The sequence below is a fragment of the Lissotriton helveticus genome, chromosome 1_1, assembly GCF_964261635.1.
Source record: "Lissotriton helveticus chromosome 1_1, aLisHel1.1, whole genome shotgun sequence".
Taxonomy (NCBI): domain Eukaryota; kingdom Metazoa; phylum Chordata; class Amphibia; order Caudata; family Salamandridae; genus Lissotriton; species Lissotriton helveticus.
This window is the reverse complement of record NC_136057.1, coordinates 830,824,435-830,843,551: the sequence shown is the minus strand read 5'-3', so window position 1 is coordinate 830,843,551 and position 19,117 is coordinate 830,824,435. Positions and strand designations below refer to the sequence as shown.

The 19,117-nt window shown below is 46.4% G+C and overlaps 1 protein-coding gene across 2 annotated transcripts in view; it reads left to right on the top strand.

Annotated features, from left to right (window-relative positions):
* WASHC4 (WASH complex subunit 4) overlaps positions 1 to 19,117 on the top strand; it is a 1,268,393-nt gene that overhangs the window by 848,343 nt on the left and 400,933 nt on the right. For both annotated transcript variants that reach the window (XM_078674607.1, XM_078674599.1), the window contains exon 28: positions 3,410 to 3,496. In XM_078674607.1, coding sequence (XP_078530733.1) covers positions 3,410 to 3,496 — 87 coding nt within the window. The remainder of the gene's footprint in view (positions 1 to 3,409; positions 3,497 to 19,117) is intronic.

Sequence of the window (19,117 nt, the reverse complement as noted above, 5' to 3'; positions counted from 1 at the left end):
CACAGCAGCAGGGGACAGTCCTCCACCAGAACCGGTCCAGCCTCCACCTCCTTGCATGGAGATTGAGCGGCAGCAGTTGACAGCTTTCGACCTTCCTCCCGAAGTCTGTAACGTTATCTTGGCAGCCAGGCATCCCTCCACTAAAATGATATATGCCTGCAGATGAAACAAATTTGTGGCATGGTGCACAGCAAAGGCTGTGGATCCACTTTCCACCCCTCTTTCTGAGGTTCTCTTGTTCGTTCTTTCTTTGGCCCAGCAGGGCTCTGCTCTAGGCAATCTTAAGGGCTATTTCTAAGCCATTTCAGCCTTCCTTAGGCTACCTGATCAACCTTCACTTTTCAAGTCCCCTATTGTAAATGGATTCTTTAAGGGCATTACTCATCTCTTCCTTCCAATTACTTTTGTAATGCCTCAGTGGGACTTGAACTTGGTTCTGACTTATCTTGTGTGCGCTCCCTTTGAGACACTTCATAATTGTCCTCTCAGACTTTCAACTTTGAAAACTGCCTTCTCGGTTGCCATCACCTCTGTTCGCAGGGTGAGTGAGCTTCAAGCCCTTTCTACTAAGCCTCCTTTCTTGGCTGTTCATCCAGACAAGGATGTCCTTTGCACTAGGCCTTCTTTACTTCCCAAAGTGGTTACCTCTTTCCACATAGGACAGACCATCCCTTTGCACACCTTTTTTCCGCCCCCGCACCCTTCTAAAGATGATAAGCGGCTCTATCGTCTAGATCCAAAAGGTGCGCTTTCTTTCTATCTGGATCGCACAAGACAATTCCGGGTGGATGACCAACTCTTTCTTGGCTACGTGGGTGCCAAGAAAGGTCAGGCCATACAAAAACAGACCATCTCTCGATGGGTGGTTGTTTGTGTAAAAATATGCTATTCCTTGGCGAAAAAGGAACCTCTAGTGGAGTTGCGTGCCATTCCACCAGGGCGACGGCAGCCACTACTGCTTTGGGATGTGGAGTCCCCCTTCAAGACATTTGCCAGGCAGCTATTTGGGCTTCACTGCACACGTTTACCAAACACTACTGCCTGGACAGTCACGTCCGGCGAGACGGCTTCGACGGCCATTCAGTTCTCCAAATTTTCTGTTGTGAACTTGGTTCACGGGCCCACCACCGGTGTTGGTATTACTGGGGTATCTATTCTAAGGTGAGAATCCATAACTAAGGAGGATTCGCTGAGTGCCGTGAAGGAGCCACAATTGTTCTGTGTCCCTAGATATAACAATGTGGTTTTCCTTTAATATCTCTCAACCTACTGAATGGATTTACACTAAATCACAAAAAGCACTCTTTCTGTACCCAAATCTAACTTTCTGACAAATTTGGTACATTTCCATTCAGCAGTTTCGACTGCAGTAGTGTGTAAAATCTCTATGGGACATAACATTTGAAGCTCAAATTTTGACTTTCTCCCTGCCTCCCTCCTTTTCTCAGCCCCCACTTTACGGATCACTCTGAAACTTTCCATGTACAACTAGAAACAGAAGGTCACTTTTTTTGGAAAATGTCGTGAATATTTGCAAACAATCACACAGTTATAGGCAAACCAAAAAACCCTTCTCCATTGAAAACTAGGTCCTAGCTATAAACTACCAACTGTCGACTGGCGGTATTTAGATTTAGATATAGATATCCAGAGTCCAGTGCAAAAGCATTTTTATTCTTTCGTGAAGGTGCAGTTCGAAGTCTTGTAACTAGGTGTCCCTCACAAGTCAATTGCAAAAACCTTGAAATAGTTTCATGAAGCTGCAGGTCCACCATTTTGTTAATAGAGGGCCAGCTCAAGTCAGAAGCAACTGCTTCAAATGACCTGCAACCAAGCTGAGGGCATGTGACTTTAATATATACATTTGCAACACACTTCCTATTTTAATCTTTTGTGCTTGTTTTCCGTAGGATTAATTATTTGCCAAACCTGGTTCATAATGAGTCAAAATACAGATTATATTTCTTGATTTCTTTGTTTTTTCTTCTACAAAGTTTGTGATCACACCCTTCTATTTATATGAACTTCTATTCTCTGTTATGTACAAGTACATTTAGATAGATGATTGTCTATATTTTATTGGGTGTAAGCTTAATCTTTTAGTTGAGAGCAGTGTTTTCTGCATACAACATTTCAATAGGGGAGATGTAGTTCTACTAGTAATTATTAAAGTGCTCTGTCAGGTGGTTGAAATGTCAATCACAACCTTTGGTGGTATGTCTGCAACCTAGGAATCTGCATATACATGCTAGCTACTTTAATGCCTTGTGCTTATTTTTTGTAGGACAACTAAGTATACCAACCCTGGTTTATGATGAGAAATTAACAGTGTAATTTATAATAAAGATCTTGAAAGTTCTGAAAATAGTTCATGTAACTCTACTACACATTGGGACAGTCATTCATTGAGAAGTGTGGTTGTCTTACATTTCCTATGTTTTGGGAACTCTTTTTTTAGGTAGGTGTGTGTGTAAGTGTGCAAGGAAAAAATGCAGTCACTCATGAAAGCATCCAATAGCTGGTGTTAATCTTCTTGGGCTTGGAGGGAGTATAATTTAAGTGACATGTCAAAAGACCAATGGTGCAGGATATTGATATGAGCTCCTATTTGTGTATGTATTTTTTGTATGATATTTTTTGCAAAACATGATGCTGACATCACAGCTAGAGATGTCTTTAGGCCAGACCTAAAAAGGTCTCAATCAATTATTTATTTAGACTGATCCTTGTCTGAGGATATGGAAGAGAAGTACATTAAGAAAAATGTCAGTGAAAAGGGTTGGTGGCAATATTTGGTTCAGCTTATCACTTTCCTGGGTAGTTCCCGGTCACCCCAGATCCACACGGTTCCACCTAGCGGCATGCAGGGGTCATTACCGCATTGCTGCATGGGCTATTCTAACGATGACTGATCAGCAGTTAGATAAGAGTATCCACCAGAAAAGATTTACATTACGCAAGTACCCTGTTCGTTTAGGCCACTTGGAACTGGCTACCCCAAAAGCATGCATGCTGATACTAATACCACATTTGTTTGTATGGTTGTTTAATTTAATAATGAAGTTAATTATTTGGGCAGTAAAAATACAAATGGTGTCAAATCTCAGAACATTTTTCCAAAAACATAATGGAGTTTGCCCCCCCCGCCCACCCCGTCCCCCAACATGACCCCCACCCCCTCTATCACATGTTGGTTTGCAGTCCCATGTAAAAAAAAACATTCTTGCAGATTTGATAAGTTGCAGTACTGTTTGTGGCTGATGTATTGCTCTATGAGTGGTGTTTGTTAGCTTTCTTTTTAGACACAATTTCATAAATGAATGTATTGTGCCCACAGTAACGCTTTTAAACATTTTTGGAAATGGAAAGCAATTATGTAAATAAAACCATTCTCTTTACTATTGCTCAGATTTGTCCCTGATCTTGAAGATATTGTCAATTATGAAGAGCTGGTGAAAGAAGATGGACTTTCAGAAGAAACCTTGAATGCAGCAAGGTATAGTCTCTTCTTTTCTTTCTTTATTTTTATAAAACAATGTAATGCTTTTTCCTGAATTCAAAAGTATTGTCACTTGTTGGAAGAAAATAGATACAAGTAGAGAATTAGATTTTGTTTCCCAGGCCTACAACTATGTTTGTGTGAAAACCTAAAACTGGCCTCAGAATTTTCTTTTACTGTATTTGGGATTTGACATTTAAATATCCTTTTCAATTTCCGCTGCACCCATTGCACCCAAACCTCTTTAATACATTTGATTCATTGCATCTTCAGTCACCTGTGAGAGGATTCCCTAAATGTATAGGCCTCAAAAATAATACAATGTTGGGGCTTCCTCTTAATCATCAGGAACCTGGAACCAGCCCATCCACACCAATCCAACACTTTACAATGTTGCTATAGGGTCTGGGACACAGAATAAGCACATCAAGCAGTGCAGTGCATGCTACTTCACTCAGTCTTGCAATTGAGATTCCTTAACAAGTTCTTCCAGACGATTAAACATGATACAGATCTCCCGGATGACAGTGCTGTGTTACCTCAAGTGTTTCTGGTGGCTACACCTTCCTATAGAGTACCCATCCTTACAAATTATTTGCAGGGCTTCAGAATGGTTCACAGCAATAGATCTCCTGTGGTGCCATTCAGCTCCAGCTGCAGCGCCGCCTTCGGAAATAAGGAAGTATATTAAGCACCGCTCGACATGATGGCACCCATTACTGTTTTTCAACACCTTATCAATACGGATTAGGAGAACTCTCTCTGTGTCTCACTAAACAAGATTCTTCAGCACTAGCCAGCATCTAGGTTAAATATCTCCTGCAAAATGTAATGGTTTAAAGCCTTGTTGCGAATGCTGCAAAAAGACATCCCCATGACAATTGCATGTGGTGTCTCAGATTGGAGCATGATTCATTGACCCGCAGTTCTTGAGCCTCCATGCACCTGAAGACCATCAGGGAGCATGATGCCAAATTGTTTCTAACTAAATTTCCCAAGCAATCAATCTTCTTCATCCAGGTAGGTCACCTGTCCGACAAAGATGTCCCAAAAGTTCTGTGTGCATAAGCACAAAAGGCACCATGAGAAGGGGAAGCCTTCTCCATTCCCCAGTGCGTGACTCTTCATAGGCAGGCACCAGGACATTGCAACAGATGAGACCAAAGTTTGTGTCCATCATCTAACCCCACGTAGGACAAGGCATTCTAGCTTGCTGATTTAAAAATCAGTACAATATAACTCCTGTTTCCTCTGGGTCACCTTTCTTGGGGAACCACATTCCTGCAGGTTTGGTAAGTCTGGTGGCTCTGATGCTGCAACCTTGCAAGCTCCAGCACCTAAAAGTTAGTCAAACCTGCCAAACAATGTCCCCCAACAGTTTACAGCCTTCCTCTATGCCATTGTAGTAATCACCCACAGAACCTACTATGATACCATTCTCAAAGCCATCTGCATCAGAAGACGTTATCCATGTGGCAAGGAAAGAAGTTAAGGTGAACTTTAATGAGGTTCGCCCTTTAGAACATCACCCTAGGGCTCAAAGGTTTGCCCAGAGGAGACTTTCAGCTTAGACTCCGATACCTTTACAATGCATGAAAAAGGTTGTGGCCCTACAGAGGATGATGAGTTGTAGGCTGATAAACTGCTTTCCAAGTAAAATACTGTTGGTGGCTTATGTCAGGGTTTACCAAATGTGAGTAACTTAGATATCACACTACAAGGGGACATGTTTTATCATCCCGTCACAGCGAGACACCCCCATACCACCCCCCAACCCATTTATGGAAGTAGTACCTAAAACAGCTAAAGTCATGGAATTGATCATGCCCTCCCTAGTGGTAAAGTCGAACTTGAAGATATTGCCACCCTCTTCTTCTGTGACAAAGCCCTTGCTTCTTTTCATTCTATTCCTGATGGATCCTGTTGTGGCTGAATGAAAGAAATTGTTTCTGGGCACAGCAGTCTACTGACAGTTGGCCAAACATCATAGGCCTGCTGCGAGTCATCCCATTTTTGTTATCCTCTCACTTGTCACTAAGAGGTCTCTTTGTCACAATGTCCTACTCAAAGCAGAACCCAAATTATTTCCCTGCAGCACCACCTGCTAGAGTCAAAGAAACTAGACTCTTTGGACAGAAAAGTCTTTGCTTCCGGCAGCCTTGCTCTCTACACTGCCAATGCCTCCTGGGACAATATGTTCAGGCCATGTGGGAATTGGCAGCGCTTGCTAAGATCAGCTTGCCAGGCCACATGAAAAAGGCATTTTTGAGGCATGCGAGCTGTAGATAACATGCTTTGCATACTTCTGCCATCTAGTGTTGGGTCCGGATGTTTACAAGTTATTTTTCTTCAAATAAGTCTTTCCAGTTACGAGGTAGGTGATCCCTCCTTTCGGTGATAGTGCGTATGGGCATCAACTCCATTGACTTTTTCCTCCATCAGGTTCGGCCGTGTAGTGCTGCGCTCCACTTCGAATCCGTTTCTTCGGGTTCCCCTCGGTGCGCAATCCACTTTACCCACGTTGGTATTGTTTTGAATGCGTATCCCACTTCTCCGCGTATCGTATTCATCAAGGAAAGACTCTATTTTGGTCAAAGATCTTCGGAAAGGCCATCTGGCCTAACGGCGTCGGTCCACTTCGCAAACGATGAAACAGACTCCATTCAAATTCTGCTCTTGGTGCCACGCCAAGTATCCGCGTCCAGACTTGCACAAAATGTGCAACTTGTGCTTGTGTCTGGAGCACAACAAACAGGACTGCGACACGTGTAGAGCGTTCTGATCGAAGAAAACATTCTGTGATCGTCGGGCTCGACATTCTGAAATGCTAAGTCAAAACGTTTAATACACACCGGACACCTTCCGCGAAGGATCCAAGCATGAATTTGATGATCAAGAGGCCGAGGAAGAACAAGAAAAACTAGCCTCTATTCCAGAATCTGACTCCGAGATGGAAGAAGACGACATGCCACAAGGTCAACGTCCCATGAGTACCAAGCGCCCTTCACCCAAACTCCAACTCAACCAAAACAAAAGGCTTCAGTCCCCCCTCCACTCCCCTCCCTGTGGGCCTCGTCGGCAACGAGATGTTTCTGATGCCCCGCTCATCCAGCTTGGCACCGATACAAGTCACTAAGCCTTCCAGCTCAGGTTTTGAGTCTGCCAAAGTCTGCCACCGAGCCAAAATCTTAAAACTCAAAGCCCATAACTGCTTTGGAGCCGAAATCATTAACACCGAAAACTAAACCTCCTTTGGCACCAAAACCTTCCGCATCGATAACTCATTCCACACCGGCACCGAAGTCCTCTGTGACAAAACCAAAAAATTTTCCTCCAAATCTGCATGATCCGATTTTCGACCCAAAACAAAAGGAACTTTATATAAATCCAGATACTGGATGTGTCCTTACTAAACCACCTCAGAAACGCAAACCTGAGTCAGAGGACACATCTTATCATATTCCTTTGAAGAGGAAGAATGTAGGTACTAACCCCTCTCCTCCTGCTCTTCCTCCACCACGTTCCCCTGTACCACCTTCCCCACTATTGGAGCATTTACTCATTACACCAACTTACTCTCCACCAACTGAAGATGATGATGATGATAATGGAGATGAGTAGGACAATATGTTAGCAATAGATCCCTGGAAGGATTACAACACTGATTCACCCATAGATAACAACCCAAATCTTTACCCTGCAAAGCCTTCTCCTCCTGATGACAATGTAGGATATCTAGAATTACTTCCTAGAGCTGCAGAATATTGTGGGGTACAGTTACACAAGGAATCTCTAGAGGAAGATTTCCTACTTGAAATGCTCAGTAGCACGCAAAGGGCCAGCCACACTTTACCTATGCTTAAAGGTATGATGAGACATGCCGATGATGTCTTTAAAGATCCAGTGCATTCTCGCATTCTCACTCCCAGAATTGATTACAAAAATATAAGCCTGCTCCCTCAGATCCGGTCTTTATTAAAGGAGCGTTACCACTAGACTCCTTAGTGGGCTCCAATGCCCGTAAACGGGCCAACTCACAGACTACAGGTGATTCTCCCCCTCCTGACAAAGAATCAAAACTATTAGACGATTCTGGTAAACGAGTAGCCGCCCAAGTAGCAAATCATTAGCACATTGCCACCACCCAGGCCCTGCTAGCCAGATATGATAGGACCCACTGGGACAAAATGGAGCAATTGCTACAACACCTCCTAGATGAGTACAAAGCAAAAGCCCACGATTTAGTCCAGGAAGGGAAGCTCATATCAAATTCCTTAAATAGACGTGCTTTAGCTGCTACAGACACCACAGGTAGAGAGATCAACACTAGTCTGTTATGAAGGAGACCTGCATGGTTGAGGATTTCTGGTTTCAAACCCGAAGTACAACAGTCTATTTTAAAAATATTCCTTTTGACAAGTAGCATATCTTTGGGCCTGAAGTAGATAAGTCATTAGAATTTTTTTCTTAAAGATTCAGAAGTAGCCAAGTCTATGGGAGCTCTGCAGTCTCCCTCTAATCTGGGCTCCATTCGTCGCTCCACCTATCATGGAGGTTCGAAAAACATGTCCTCAGACAATACTGCTGCATCCTACAAAGGCAACCATGAATCTGCCACTAAAAGGGGCTTCTTTAGAGGAGGAGACAGAGACAATAACAACCAAGGTCTAGACAGGGTTCCACACCACGTAATTCTCCCTCCCCAACAAGCAGTGACTTCCCTACACTTCCCCCGATCATTTAACACCTGTTGGGGGACATCTTCTACAATTTCTCCCCATTTGGCAATCTATCCCCAAACACCAATGCGCGCGTAACTTCCGACGATGCCACATGAAGCTGAACGAGGCCACCTACCGGTGCGCAAGGGTACTGCTCAAGAAAAAGTTACTCGATCCAGTCTTACGACTGCAGCTATCTCTAAGGTTAGGAATCTGCGGATAGATGGATTCTCTACCAGATAAGGCATTACTGATGTTACATAACTTGTCCTTTCTTGCCTGTACTCATGTGGGCAGGGAAACTGCTCTGTCCAGGGCATAGGCTCCCCGAAGGGAGGGGCACAGTGCTGCCTCTCTTTTCAAGTACACTATGGCCGTGTTGGATGGGGTACAGTGACTTTTGTAGGCTAGGGAGGGGTCTGTTTGGCACCCCTCTGCTTATTTATTAATGCTGTCCCAGGGATGGGGTCCCAGGGGCCTTTTTATGCTCAAGGAGGGGGGCACAGTTGCCCCCCTCCCTTTTATTAAAATACCAGTCCCGGGAGATGGGGGTCTCTGGCGTGTCTTGGAGGCTTAGGTTGAGGGACCAAGTCCCCCACCCCCTTTCCTAAATTATGTAACCCACCACCAGGCTTGGGGGTCAGAGTATCCCTACCCTGGCCCGTTATTTCTCTTTTTTAAAGTCGTTCTTAGGACTCTGGATTGGGTCCTGAGCAGTGGTGGCTCCTCCGCTAAGGCAGAGGAGCATCGCCCCACTGTTCAAAAGGAAAAATAAAATGATAATAATGTATTGTTGTTATTATTTTATTTGTCCTATTTAAGTCAGTGGCACTCCGGGCAGGGCTGGCCAAAGCAGGGAGAGGAGTGGTGTGCACTCCTTAAGTGTGCGTGACTGCTTGGCTGGCCCGAGGCCTGCACACTCTGCATCTTCCCCACAAGGCTTGCTTTACCCAGCCTGCTGAGGAACATGCAAAGCCTCCTAGTGGTTCGGGGCTCAGACCAATCCCAACGCTGCATTGCAGTGCTGTGATTGGCTTTGGGGAGCCTGGGTGCTACCTGATGCTTCCTGCTGCCAGCAGAGACAGGAAGAAAAGGATGGAGGAGAAGCGGCTGCCGGCCCTGATAAGTGTTTTTTTTACTCCATTTCAATCCCGCCCCACTACTCCAAATCGGTAATAGCTGCTACTGGTCCCGAGTCCTAGGATGGCTGCCACCACATCGTTGTTTTTTTGTTTATTGTTTTTTGCACATAATATACAATATTGTGCCGTATACGTATTTATACATGCAAAGGATACGTTCACACTAGTATGCTTTTATGTCAACTGATATAACTGTTTTAAAAGATGCAATCAGACATGAAGAGGTACTCAAAAAATACCTAAATGGTAAACTCATGATAATACCTTTATTTAATGGGTACCCATACGGTATGCTTCTTGACGAATATGTGACTACAGAGGATACTATTTCTACTTAGACCATGACGTTTTTTTCCTGTAGTATTAGCGAGCTTTATCCTGAGGTATCAAGATAGGACTCACACTGACCCCTATATTCTTCTTACTCACTGATTTAGCATAAGTTATAGAGATAGGGCTCCTCATTGGCTCTGAAGAATGCCCATAACCAGCATTGGAAAATGTAAGGGGAGAAACATGTTGGCTTATGACGGATAGTGGTACCGTTGAACCTGTACACCATACCCCCTGACACGTTCGTCGTGTGGTGAAGGCAGAGTTGATGGTGCTTAGAAGTACTCCCCGATCCCAACTCAACATTCACACTCAAGTGTATTTGGAGATTTTATTATAATGACGCTATGTTATTTGCCCCTATGAAGTCTGTTGATGTATTAACCGTATAAGACAAAAAACGTGTTCGCTAATGTGTGGAGAAAACGTCAAGACTACAGATCACTGTACGCAAATAAAGGATACCAGAACGTTGAACACAAAGAAACTTTGTATTGATTAATTAGGAACGTTTGAGATCCCCCTCTAAGTTATGGACTTTGTTCCTACAGAAGCAGACATGGTGGCTTTTCTGTATATTGGAGCACCCGGGATATACTGTGACTAATTCGTTGTACTGCCTTGCTTAATTTTGGCTTACTGAGTGTGTGTGTGCACCATATTACACAGCCACAATCACTTCTTCCTAATAGTTCCATTGACTAAGGGGTTAACTTTAGTTGTTATATCTCTTAACTTAGATTGGGAGTGATAGCCTTCTCTCTGCCACAATCAGCCAGCTAGTTACATGGGTTGTAACAGCTGCTAGACAGAGAGGATTCTTCCCTTCCACTGAGGTCTCCTCAGAAAAGGAGGTACAGGTGTGTACAAGAAGAGTGCGTTCAGAAATTGAAAATATGTTGTGCTATAGCAGCTCAATGACCTCTTCAGCTTACTAAATAGACATACATTTCTTAACAATATAAGAATCTTATCATGGAATTTGAATGTCATTCGTTCTATTAACAAACTTTGCATCATATGAAGAGAGCTTAGATTTGTGATTCCAAAAGTCATGGCCTCCTGGAAGTTCAATTGTCCAAGCACAACTATGGAAAACTTCTAAAGTGTAGGTTTATTATTATGAGGCTATGCAACAAGAAATATCTGTGTGATGCAAAGCTCTGCGTGGCGAACTTAAATTTGGCAATGCCACACTATGAATTGTGAAACTTTTAGGCGCAGGCCTATAGCCAGCATTTCAAAATATTCAGCTTTTTTGACAATTTGCAATGTTTATGCTCAAAATGCTGATGACCCAGATCTGTTTCAACAGTTATTATTGGAACTTGTTGCCTGGGTATGCCCCTACATTCTATGTGGTAATAGTAACCTAGGCAGTGAACAGCATAAGGAAACAACTGGCTTAACTGGGGGCTTCGGAATGCAAAACTCACAAGCATCTTTATTCTACATCATGTTTTACTGTGGTCTTGTGGTTGCATGTCCAAGTTGCTTCCCCACTCATCCTGCTTTTACTTATTAATCTGATAGAGACTACTAGCCGCAGATTCCTTAACGTAGAATATCCCCCAGGCGTGAGACTGGACCGGGAAAACTTTCTTGCCCAGCATCCCTGCGCACCGGGGGGACGGTGCCACGCGACTCCACCCGACGCCCTCCGCGGGCGTCACACCAGCGAGGTCACATAAGCCCTACCCCAGCGCGCTGACATCAGTTTTCTTCTTTTCCGCTTGTATTCGGACCTGGATAGTGTTACTGGCCGGTTCAGGCCTTTCCCTTTTCGCTCTTGATCATTTTTTCTGGGTACAGCCTTCGGGTTTTAAAGCGTCCTCGTCTTGCGCACGCCAGATGTCAGCGACGGATCTCCATTCCATCTGCATGTGGTGCTTGGGGGAGCACAACGACTCCACGGACTGAGAGGCGTGTTAGCAGTTGAAGCCGAAGTCCCGGCGGGAGCACCGGATGAAGCTCCTCTCGGCTCACATGTCCAGGTCAGCGGCGTCGCCACGGCGTCCCCTGCGGATGGCTTCAAGTACCGCCGCTTCCAGCTCCGACATCGTCCTTCTCCCGTGCCGCAGGAGCGTCGCTCACCTATTGGTAAGTGTCACAGTTTGTCCCCGCGGACCGGGTTCCGGCCTGCTGGGGCATGGGCTCTCCGCAGGTGGTGCGGCCCCACGCGTTGTCACCCTATCCGCGTTCCACGGAGCGGGGGTGACTAGAGCCCGATGGAGGCCTATGCGGCGGCCTTGCAGGCCTCATTGGCTTCTCCTCCTGGGATGTCTGCGGAACCTTTGCCGGGTGCAGGTCCCTCTGCAGCTTCGTCGGTGGCTCCGGCTCTGGCCCCGACTGGTTCGGCGCCAGGTCCGGAGGTGTCGTCGGGGTGCAGCCCTTTGGGGTTCCCTCCTTCGGACCACGGCACCTCTGCGTCACCGCAAACCTCCGCGGGGGTCCCTGTGGTGTCGCGGGCGGTTGCCGGGGCTCGGGGCATGTCCCCGAGTCCCTCTCAGCCTTCTGGACAGGCGGTGTCCGTGGCCGAGGCGACGCCGCTCAGGCGCCGGTGGCTGCTTGCCCGGGCGGCGCGACACAGGCTGGCTAGGGGTCGGGCCGTGTCCCCGGGCCCCCCGGACCTCCCTCGTCCTCACACGCAGGCGGCTGCCTCGTCGGAGGTCGAGTCGGCGCCTTTTTGGCGCCATTCCTTGCCCGCCCCGGCTCGTCCTCGGTCTCCTGCGCCGAACAGTGTGGCGGAGGCTGTTTTGGTGTCTCCTTCGGCGCCGGTCGACATTGACCCTACTCCGGTTATGGACTCTACGGTTCGGAGGTTGATGGTGTCATCCTCTCCGAGACGGGTCGCTGAGTTGTGGCTTTTTCCCCGGCGTCGTCTAAGGACAGTTTTTCGCTGTTGCCACGATCGCAGTCTTCGCCGGAGGTGCCTCAGGTTCCTCATTCTTCAGCCGCCCTTCTCCCTTTCCGGACTTGGCCTTTCCTTCCCCTGGTTGGCCTTGGGAACGGCCGCCTTAGTCTGCAGCAGTCGCCCAAAGAGGAGCTTCTTTGCCCACCGCGGGGCCCTACGGAGGCAGGTGCGGCCTTCGCTCGCGCCGTCTCCACGGATCATCTTCTGGAGGTCCTCCATCAGGGCTCTGGTGGTCGGGAGCTGCTTTTGCCCTTCAAGACTTCGCTCTACAATTCCCTCAAGGGGGCTTGGGGTTGACCCGCCACGGGGGACCTGGTGCTGCAGCACCTTCTGCATCGCCACCGTCCTGCGCCACATGATCCTATCTGTCTTTCTCTTCACCCTTCGACCAGGGGCACTCTTTAGCAGATGGTTTTTCCCTCTCTGTCATTGGTGTTGTCACCTCCGTCGCGGAAGGCGCGATGGTTAGATTCCTGGGGGCGGAATATCTTTGCCTCCACCAGTGCGGCCTTGCGTGCCCTTAACACTCTTTGTGCCCTGGCAAGGGCCACTTCTTACTTGTGGGATTCAGCTGAGTCCCTTCTGTCTGCCGCTTCTAGACAGGGTGCCCGTGTTTATCTCCGGCACCATGTGTTGGATGGCCGGGAGCTAGCTGCGTTCATTCTTCGCTCCACTCTGGATGTGTCGGAGGTGCTTGGTCGTACCATGGCCTCTTCGGTGGCCCTTCGTCGCCATGCATGGCTCCTGGATAGTGTGTTCCCGGAGAATGTTCGGGAACAGTTGGTGGACCTTCCATTTGATGGCACCCTTTTGTTCCACGCCCCTGCGTTCTCTGCCATTCAGAGGTTTCTGGCGGGGCTCCGTCCCCCTTCTCCTCCTCCTCCTTCCCCTCCTCCTCCCCCTCCTCCCCCTCAGTGACTGGGGAGCCATTCTAGTTTGGGAAGGTGTTCTTCCGTTGTGTTCTGGAGCCTTGTTGTGAGTAACCCCGGTGATGGGTGTTAAGTGTGATTGGTGTACCTTCCGGTCCCTTGTTGGGCCTTGGTGTTGTGGCTGCTCGTCCAGTCCTTTGTTGATTGTGGTTTTGGCTGTTGGTCAGCCATGTTGGCCTGAGATTAGGCCTTCTGTGTATTCTTTCTGGCTCTTTGGCAAGCCGTTGCGGTTTCCCCGCAAATCGTTTTGGTTGTTGTCCTCTGATGCGGATACTTTTTCCTAAGAGGGTTCCCATGTTCTTGGGATGTACCTTGCCCTATGTGGGGCAGTGGTAGCTATTCAATGGTCGCAGGACTATTAGGGCATAGTCCTCTCACCCCGGGCACAGGACGATTGCTGGATCTCCAGCTATATTCAATATAAACAAGGCTTCATAATGATTGTCTTTCAGTGAATTTATTCCATCATTGTTATTCACATTGATCAAAAAAGAATTCTCATATCTGATGCTTCTTTCAACACCGTGTGTATAGTTCACAAATTAATCATATCCAATGCATTTCGGTGCTTATAGCACCTTCATCAGGGCAATCTGTGAATTAATTAAACAAAAAACTTGCTTTAACCTCCATTATAGTTTGTCTGTCACAATATTCAACATTGTTTAACATTACCGCCCTCTTAACATTTAGTTGCGTTAATTTCCTTTTCAAAGCGCAAACATGGTTAACATTGCTGTCACATAAATCGTTCTGCGAGCCAAACGCTTTAAAACGCTACCGCGTGAAACATTCTATACGTTTTATCCTGCGTTCAGTGCAACATTGTAACATATCCGTTGGGCTCATGCGTGATACTGATATGCTGCTTAACTACGCGCTTTCGTCCTCTTTAAGCCGCTAACTTGCTTGCATACGTTCTTACTGATGGTCATAAGTTTATAAAACGCGCCTCCCTCTAACTCGTGCTCATACTCCCAACGCTCACCTGGTTCTTTTGGTTAGCCGCTCATGTTAGCTCCTTACTGCATTCTCTAATGGCGCCGGGCTCAACCCTGTTTGTTTTTCTACCCGTTATTCACGCATGCGCGTTACCATGTGCCGTTTTTTTTCTTTTTCACTCATCTTTATTAGCGCGGCTAATTCAGAAAAAGAATATATGGACTGTGCACATCCCATACCTTGCAGTGGTAGCTATTACATAGCTCTCTCCTGTACTAGGAAAGTGTGGTCGTCCTTCGGGCCGCTGCTCTCCGTTGCGTCGCGGTATGTCGCAGGTGCGATCATCCTCTTCTTCATCTCTGTCTTGTCCGCTGCCTGAGACCGGGGACCCAATACTTAGTGGATTGGTTCCGTTTGGGGCGATCCCCCTTTGGGGCCCTTCGGGACGGTTTTCTGGCCTTGCCCATGTTCTCAGCCTGATGTGGTCGGGCGCTTAGTTTGTGACATTGTCAGCAGCTGGCTGCCCCCTCCTGCTCTTCTGTTCTGGCAGCCTTGGCTTGGGCCCTGGGACTCCTGTTTTTGTCCCACAGGGCCATTGTGAGGTCTCGTTCTTATTCTAGGCTGCCCTTTTCACTGGGTTGTTTCCCGGTGGAGGGCTTTGCTGTACTTCTACTTCTTCTTCTTCTTCCACCTGCCTTCTTGCTGAGGCGCTGGTCAGTTTTGCCGTCGAGCTCTGAGGGGCTCAGCTGCCCTTTTCACTGGGTTGTCTCCCTGTGGGGGGGTTTGCTGTACTTCTACCCCTTGTCCTTGGAGTTTGTAGGTGGCTCTTCTTCCTCTGCGTTGTCTGCACCTTGGGGCTTCCGATGAAGGTCCCTGGTACGTGGATGGGCTTGCCGTGGTCTGGCTTCCTTCGTTTGGCCCTTGCTTCTCCCGTTGGTGGAGACTGGATCGCTTCTTTGTCGTTATGGCACATCCCCTGTGGGGCTGGTGTTCATCCGCACTGCTGAGGTCTTCTTCGGCTTAGGACCTGTGACTCATCCCCTGTTGCAGTGAAAGGGGCTATTTTCCTTGTCCACGTCACTGGTCCCCTGTTGGGTGTCTGGTGCTAGTCTGCAGTGGGAGACGTCCTCTCACAGACACTCCTCCCCTTTGGGTATGGTATGGGTATATATTCTACGTTAAGGAATCTGCGGCTAGTGTTCTCTATCAGATGTACGAGTTACTTACCTTCGGTAACGATGTATCTGGTAGAGACGATTCTCGCAGCAGATTTCTTCACGACTCACCCTTCCTCCCCGTTCTGTGAGGACCCTCTACTTGGGTTTACTGCAATCGACTCCCTTTGGGTGTCTTGTCTTCTATAGGTGTCTTCCTTTCCTTCCGGTCGGGCATCCGTCTGGCTGGTTTTTCTCGAGCGTGAGGGCCTACTTGCCTCTTCTCTCTGTTTTGGAGTTCTGCTCCCCTCCTGGTCTTCCTCGTTGGGGGTTCTTTTACCTGTCCTTGACCTCCTCCTTCTTTCAGGAGGTATGGCCGTCCTTGGCAGTATAGTCTGGGGATAGATTACTGTTGCTCCTCTGTTCTGGGCTTGTAGCACTTCATCTTGTGTTTGTAGTTGCCACTTTTTCTCTCTTCTTTCTGTCACGGCGCTCTCTCCTGCTTGTGCTTCCAGGATGGCTCTCGCCTTGCCTTGCAAGGTGGTTCCACGGAGTGGTGCTTTACGCTTTTCTTGCTATGGCTTGCTGCTTTGGCCTTCTGGTGTTTTACTGCCACTTGGTGCTCTCGCCTTGGTTGCACCAGCTGTTCCTCACAATGGTGCTCTGTCCTTTTTACTTGCTCTGGCCTGCTGTTGTAGCCTTCTGGTGCCTTAGTGCCACCTAGTGGTGATTTTCACCTTTTGTTTCTCTCTCTCTCTTGTTGTCTATCTGTTTTTTTCACACACTGTTCTCGTGCTGTCCCCAGTTTTGTTATGATGGCTCCGCGTTGTGGCGCGGAAAAGTTCTCCGAAGCAAACTGATGTCAGCGCGCCGGGGTGGGGCTTATGTGACCTCGCTGACGTCACGCCCGCGGAGTACGGCGGGCGGAGTCGCGCGGCACCTCCCCCGGCGCGCAGGGATGCTGGGCAAGAAAGTTTTCCGGGTCCAGTCTCACACCTGGATGATATTCTATATTAAGGAATCTGCGGCTAGAATCGTCTCTACCAGATACATCGTTACCGAAGGTAAGTAACTCGTACTTCTGTGCCTCATGAATTGTGCTTGAGGATAGATTTTCTTGGTAGCCCAGGATCACATTCCACCCATATCATCAATTTAGTTATATCCACAGGTTGTGCTTGGTCATATCCACTTGTGTTATGCATATCGAACAGTTAACTGATAGCTCCGGTCGCTCCTCACAGATAGACCTCAGATAGAAAACTTCTCACAGGCTCCAAATATCAAGAATACATGACTAAAGTCATCTTCAAGTCCCTTACAATAAATAATCAATCTGTATTCCCCAATATAGTATGAGATTGTCAGTACACAGTTATAAGAGGGGGGCAATTCGTTGCTTTATAATTTCTAAGAACAATATGGATAGATCTTCAATAGATGAATTAAAATGCATTTGCGCAATAATGATCTTTCTTAAATAATAATTTATCATCCAAGAGATGCTCCTCAATCAGTTAACCTCTGTTAAAATGCTTATAAAAAATTGTGGAACAGAACAACCCAGATAGCTAGTCAAAGTAACCTCAAGTGTTTTGAGAATAGTAAAAATATGGACAGCTTATCAGCACAGAAATTAAAAGAGCTGCCAATAACCATATATAGACTATATAGGGAATATTGTACAGGATAATGAGTTTATTATTACTGTATTTCGCGATTATTACACCAATCTTAGGAAACCAAAGGGCCGCTCCTTTAAAAATTGCTTCTTATATCTCTTCTTATTCTTATATTGAAACATCTAATGTTGAAGGATTATCAATGTTACAGTGTTAAAGTAGAGATATAAACAAAACTTCAAAAGTTACTGAAAAATGATCACAAATACTAAAATTAAAACATTTGCTGGATCTAATAGCTCACCCAGTAAACTCCTCCAGGGAGAATTTCATGATTGTAAGGTCCTTTTTGTCTCCAGACACAAGTCAACAAAAAATACCTGTGTCGCAGTCTTTGGTTGATAATCTTTCAGATTTCCTCTATGAGAAGGTAGAGGACATCTCTACAGGCACAGATTCTTCTTTCCGGCCTCAGGTCGCACTTGTTGCTCGAACCTATTGTGATTGAGTAGTGATGACTGTCTTAAGTAGAATTTCCCTAGCAGAATCCTAATAGGCCATTTCAAATGCCTGCTTGGGGTCCCCTTTATGTAATGTTAGGTTATTGGTTATTTATATAGAGCATGTTCACCAAAAGGTCTCTTGACACTAAAGACGCTTTAAACTCTTCGTCCCCTGGAATTCTGAAAAAGAGATATCTCTGATATAACAAAGCAATTAATCTGATCTTTGACCAATTGGGTTCAGTCCCTCTCTGTTGGAGAAAAGGTTTAGTGCTACTGCTGTGAAGAAAAAGAATATGCAGATCCCACAATTCCGAGTAATTGTAGGCTGATTTTCTTGCTCCCAGTTTTGGGGAAAATCGTACAAAAAGTGGTGAGTAAACAGCTCACACAATGTACATCATTAAATGGGATTTTGCATTCAACACAACCTGGTTTTCCCCCCAGATTTAGTACAGAGGTGGCGCTCCTAGAGGTCTCCGAATTCAGGTTAGATGGAGGCCATAAAGCAGTTGACATGGTTTTGGATTTGTCTGCAGCTTTCGACATCGTATCTCATAATATTCTGTTGGAACGTCTAGAGGCAGTCTGGGTGAAGAGTAGAGCCAATTTATGGATAAAATCCTTTCTGTCAGATAGAGCTCAGATGGCAAACCTCCACCCTTTACCTCGGATTCTAAGGAATTAAGACACGCCTTTTTCTCAGAGCTCGTCTTAATCCTCACTCTGTTTATCATCTAGATGGCAACTTTGGCCAGGGTGGTAATACCGTTGGTTTTTATTATAATATCGTACAATGATGCAACACAACACCTGCTTTCCTCCCAGCAGTTAGATTTCGCAATGATGGAATGTTTCCTCGGTTCCTGTGTCACTGTAGCAAATTAGATACAACAGAGCTGTCTTAAGTTGAACTCCAGTAAATCAGAAACATCTATTATTTTTTAAACTCTTCCCACGAGGCACAGGCTCAAGACTGATTTGCATATGGCTGGGTCCAAACCTGGGTGGCGAAGTGAGCTAAAGAATGATGATAGATTCAACCCAGATCTATGACTGGGGTTGAGTGTCTGAATAGTTTCAGTGCTCGGCCATGATTGTGTTTGCTTTGCTCGCTCTAAGTTGGCAGGGTATGCCCAGACGTGGGTCATTGCTAACTTTGCCTCTGGATGTAGCTAGCCTGGCTGATAAGGGGTGCTACCCCAAAACCTGTCCCAGGATGCTTTTTTCCGGTCCAGGGAAAACCTAGCTTGAAAGTTCAGGCTGGACTGTTCCCTTAGGCACAGGGTCAATTCTGATTTGCATATGACTGGGTTTGATCTGGGGTGGCGAAGTGAGCTAAACAATTATGATGGATT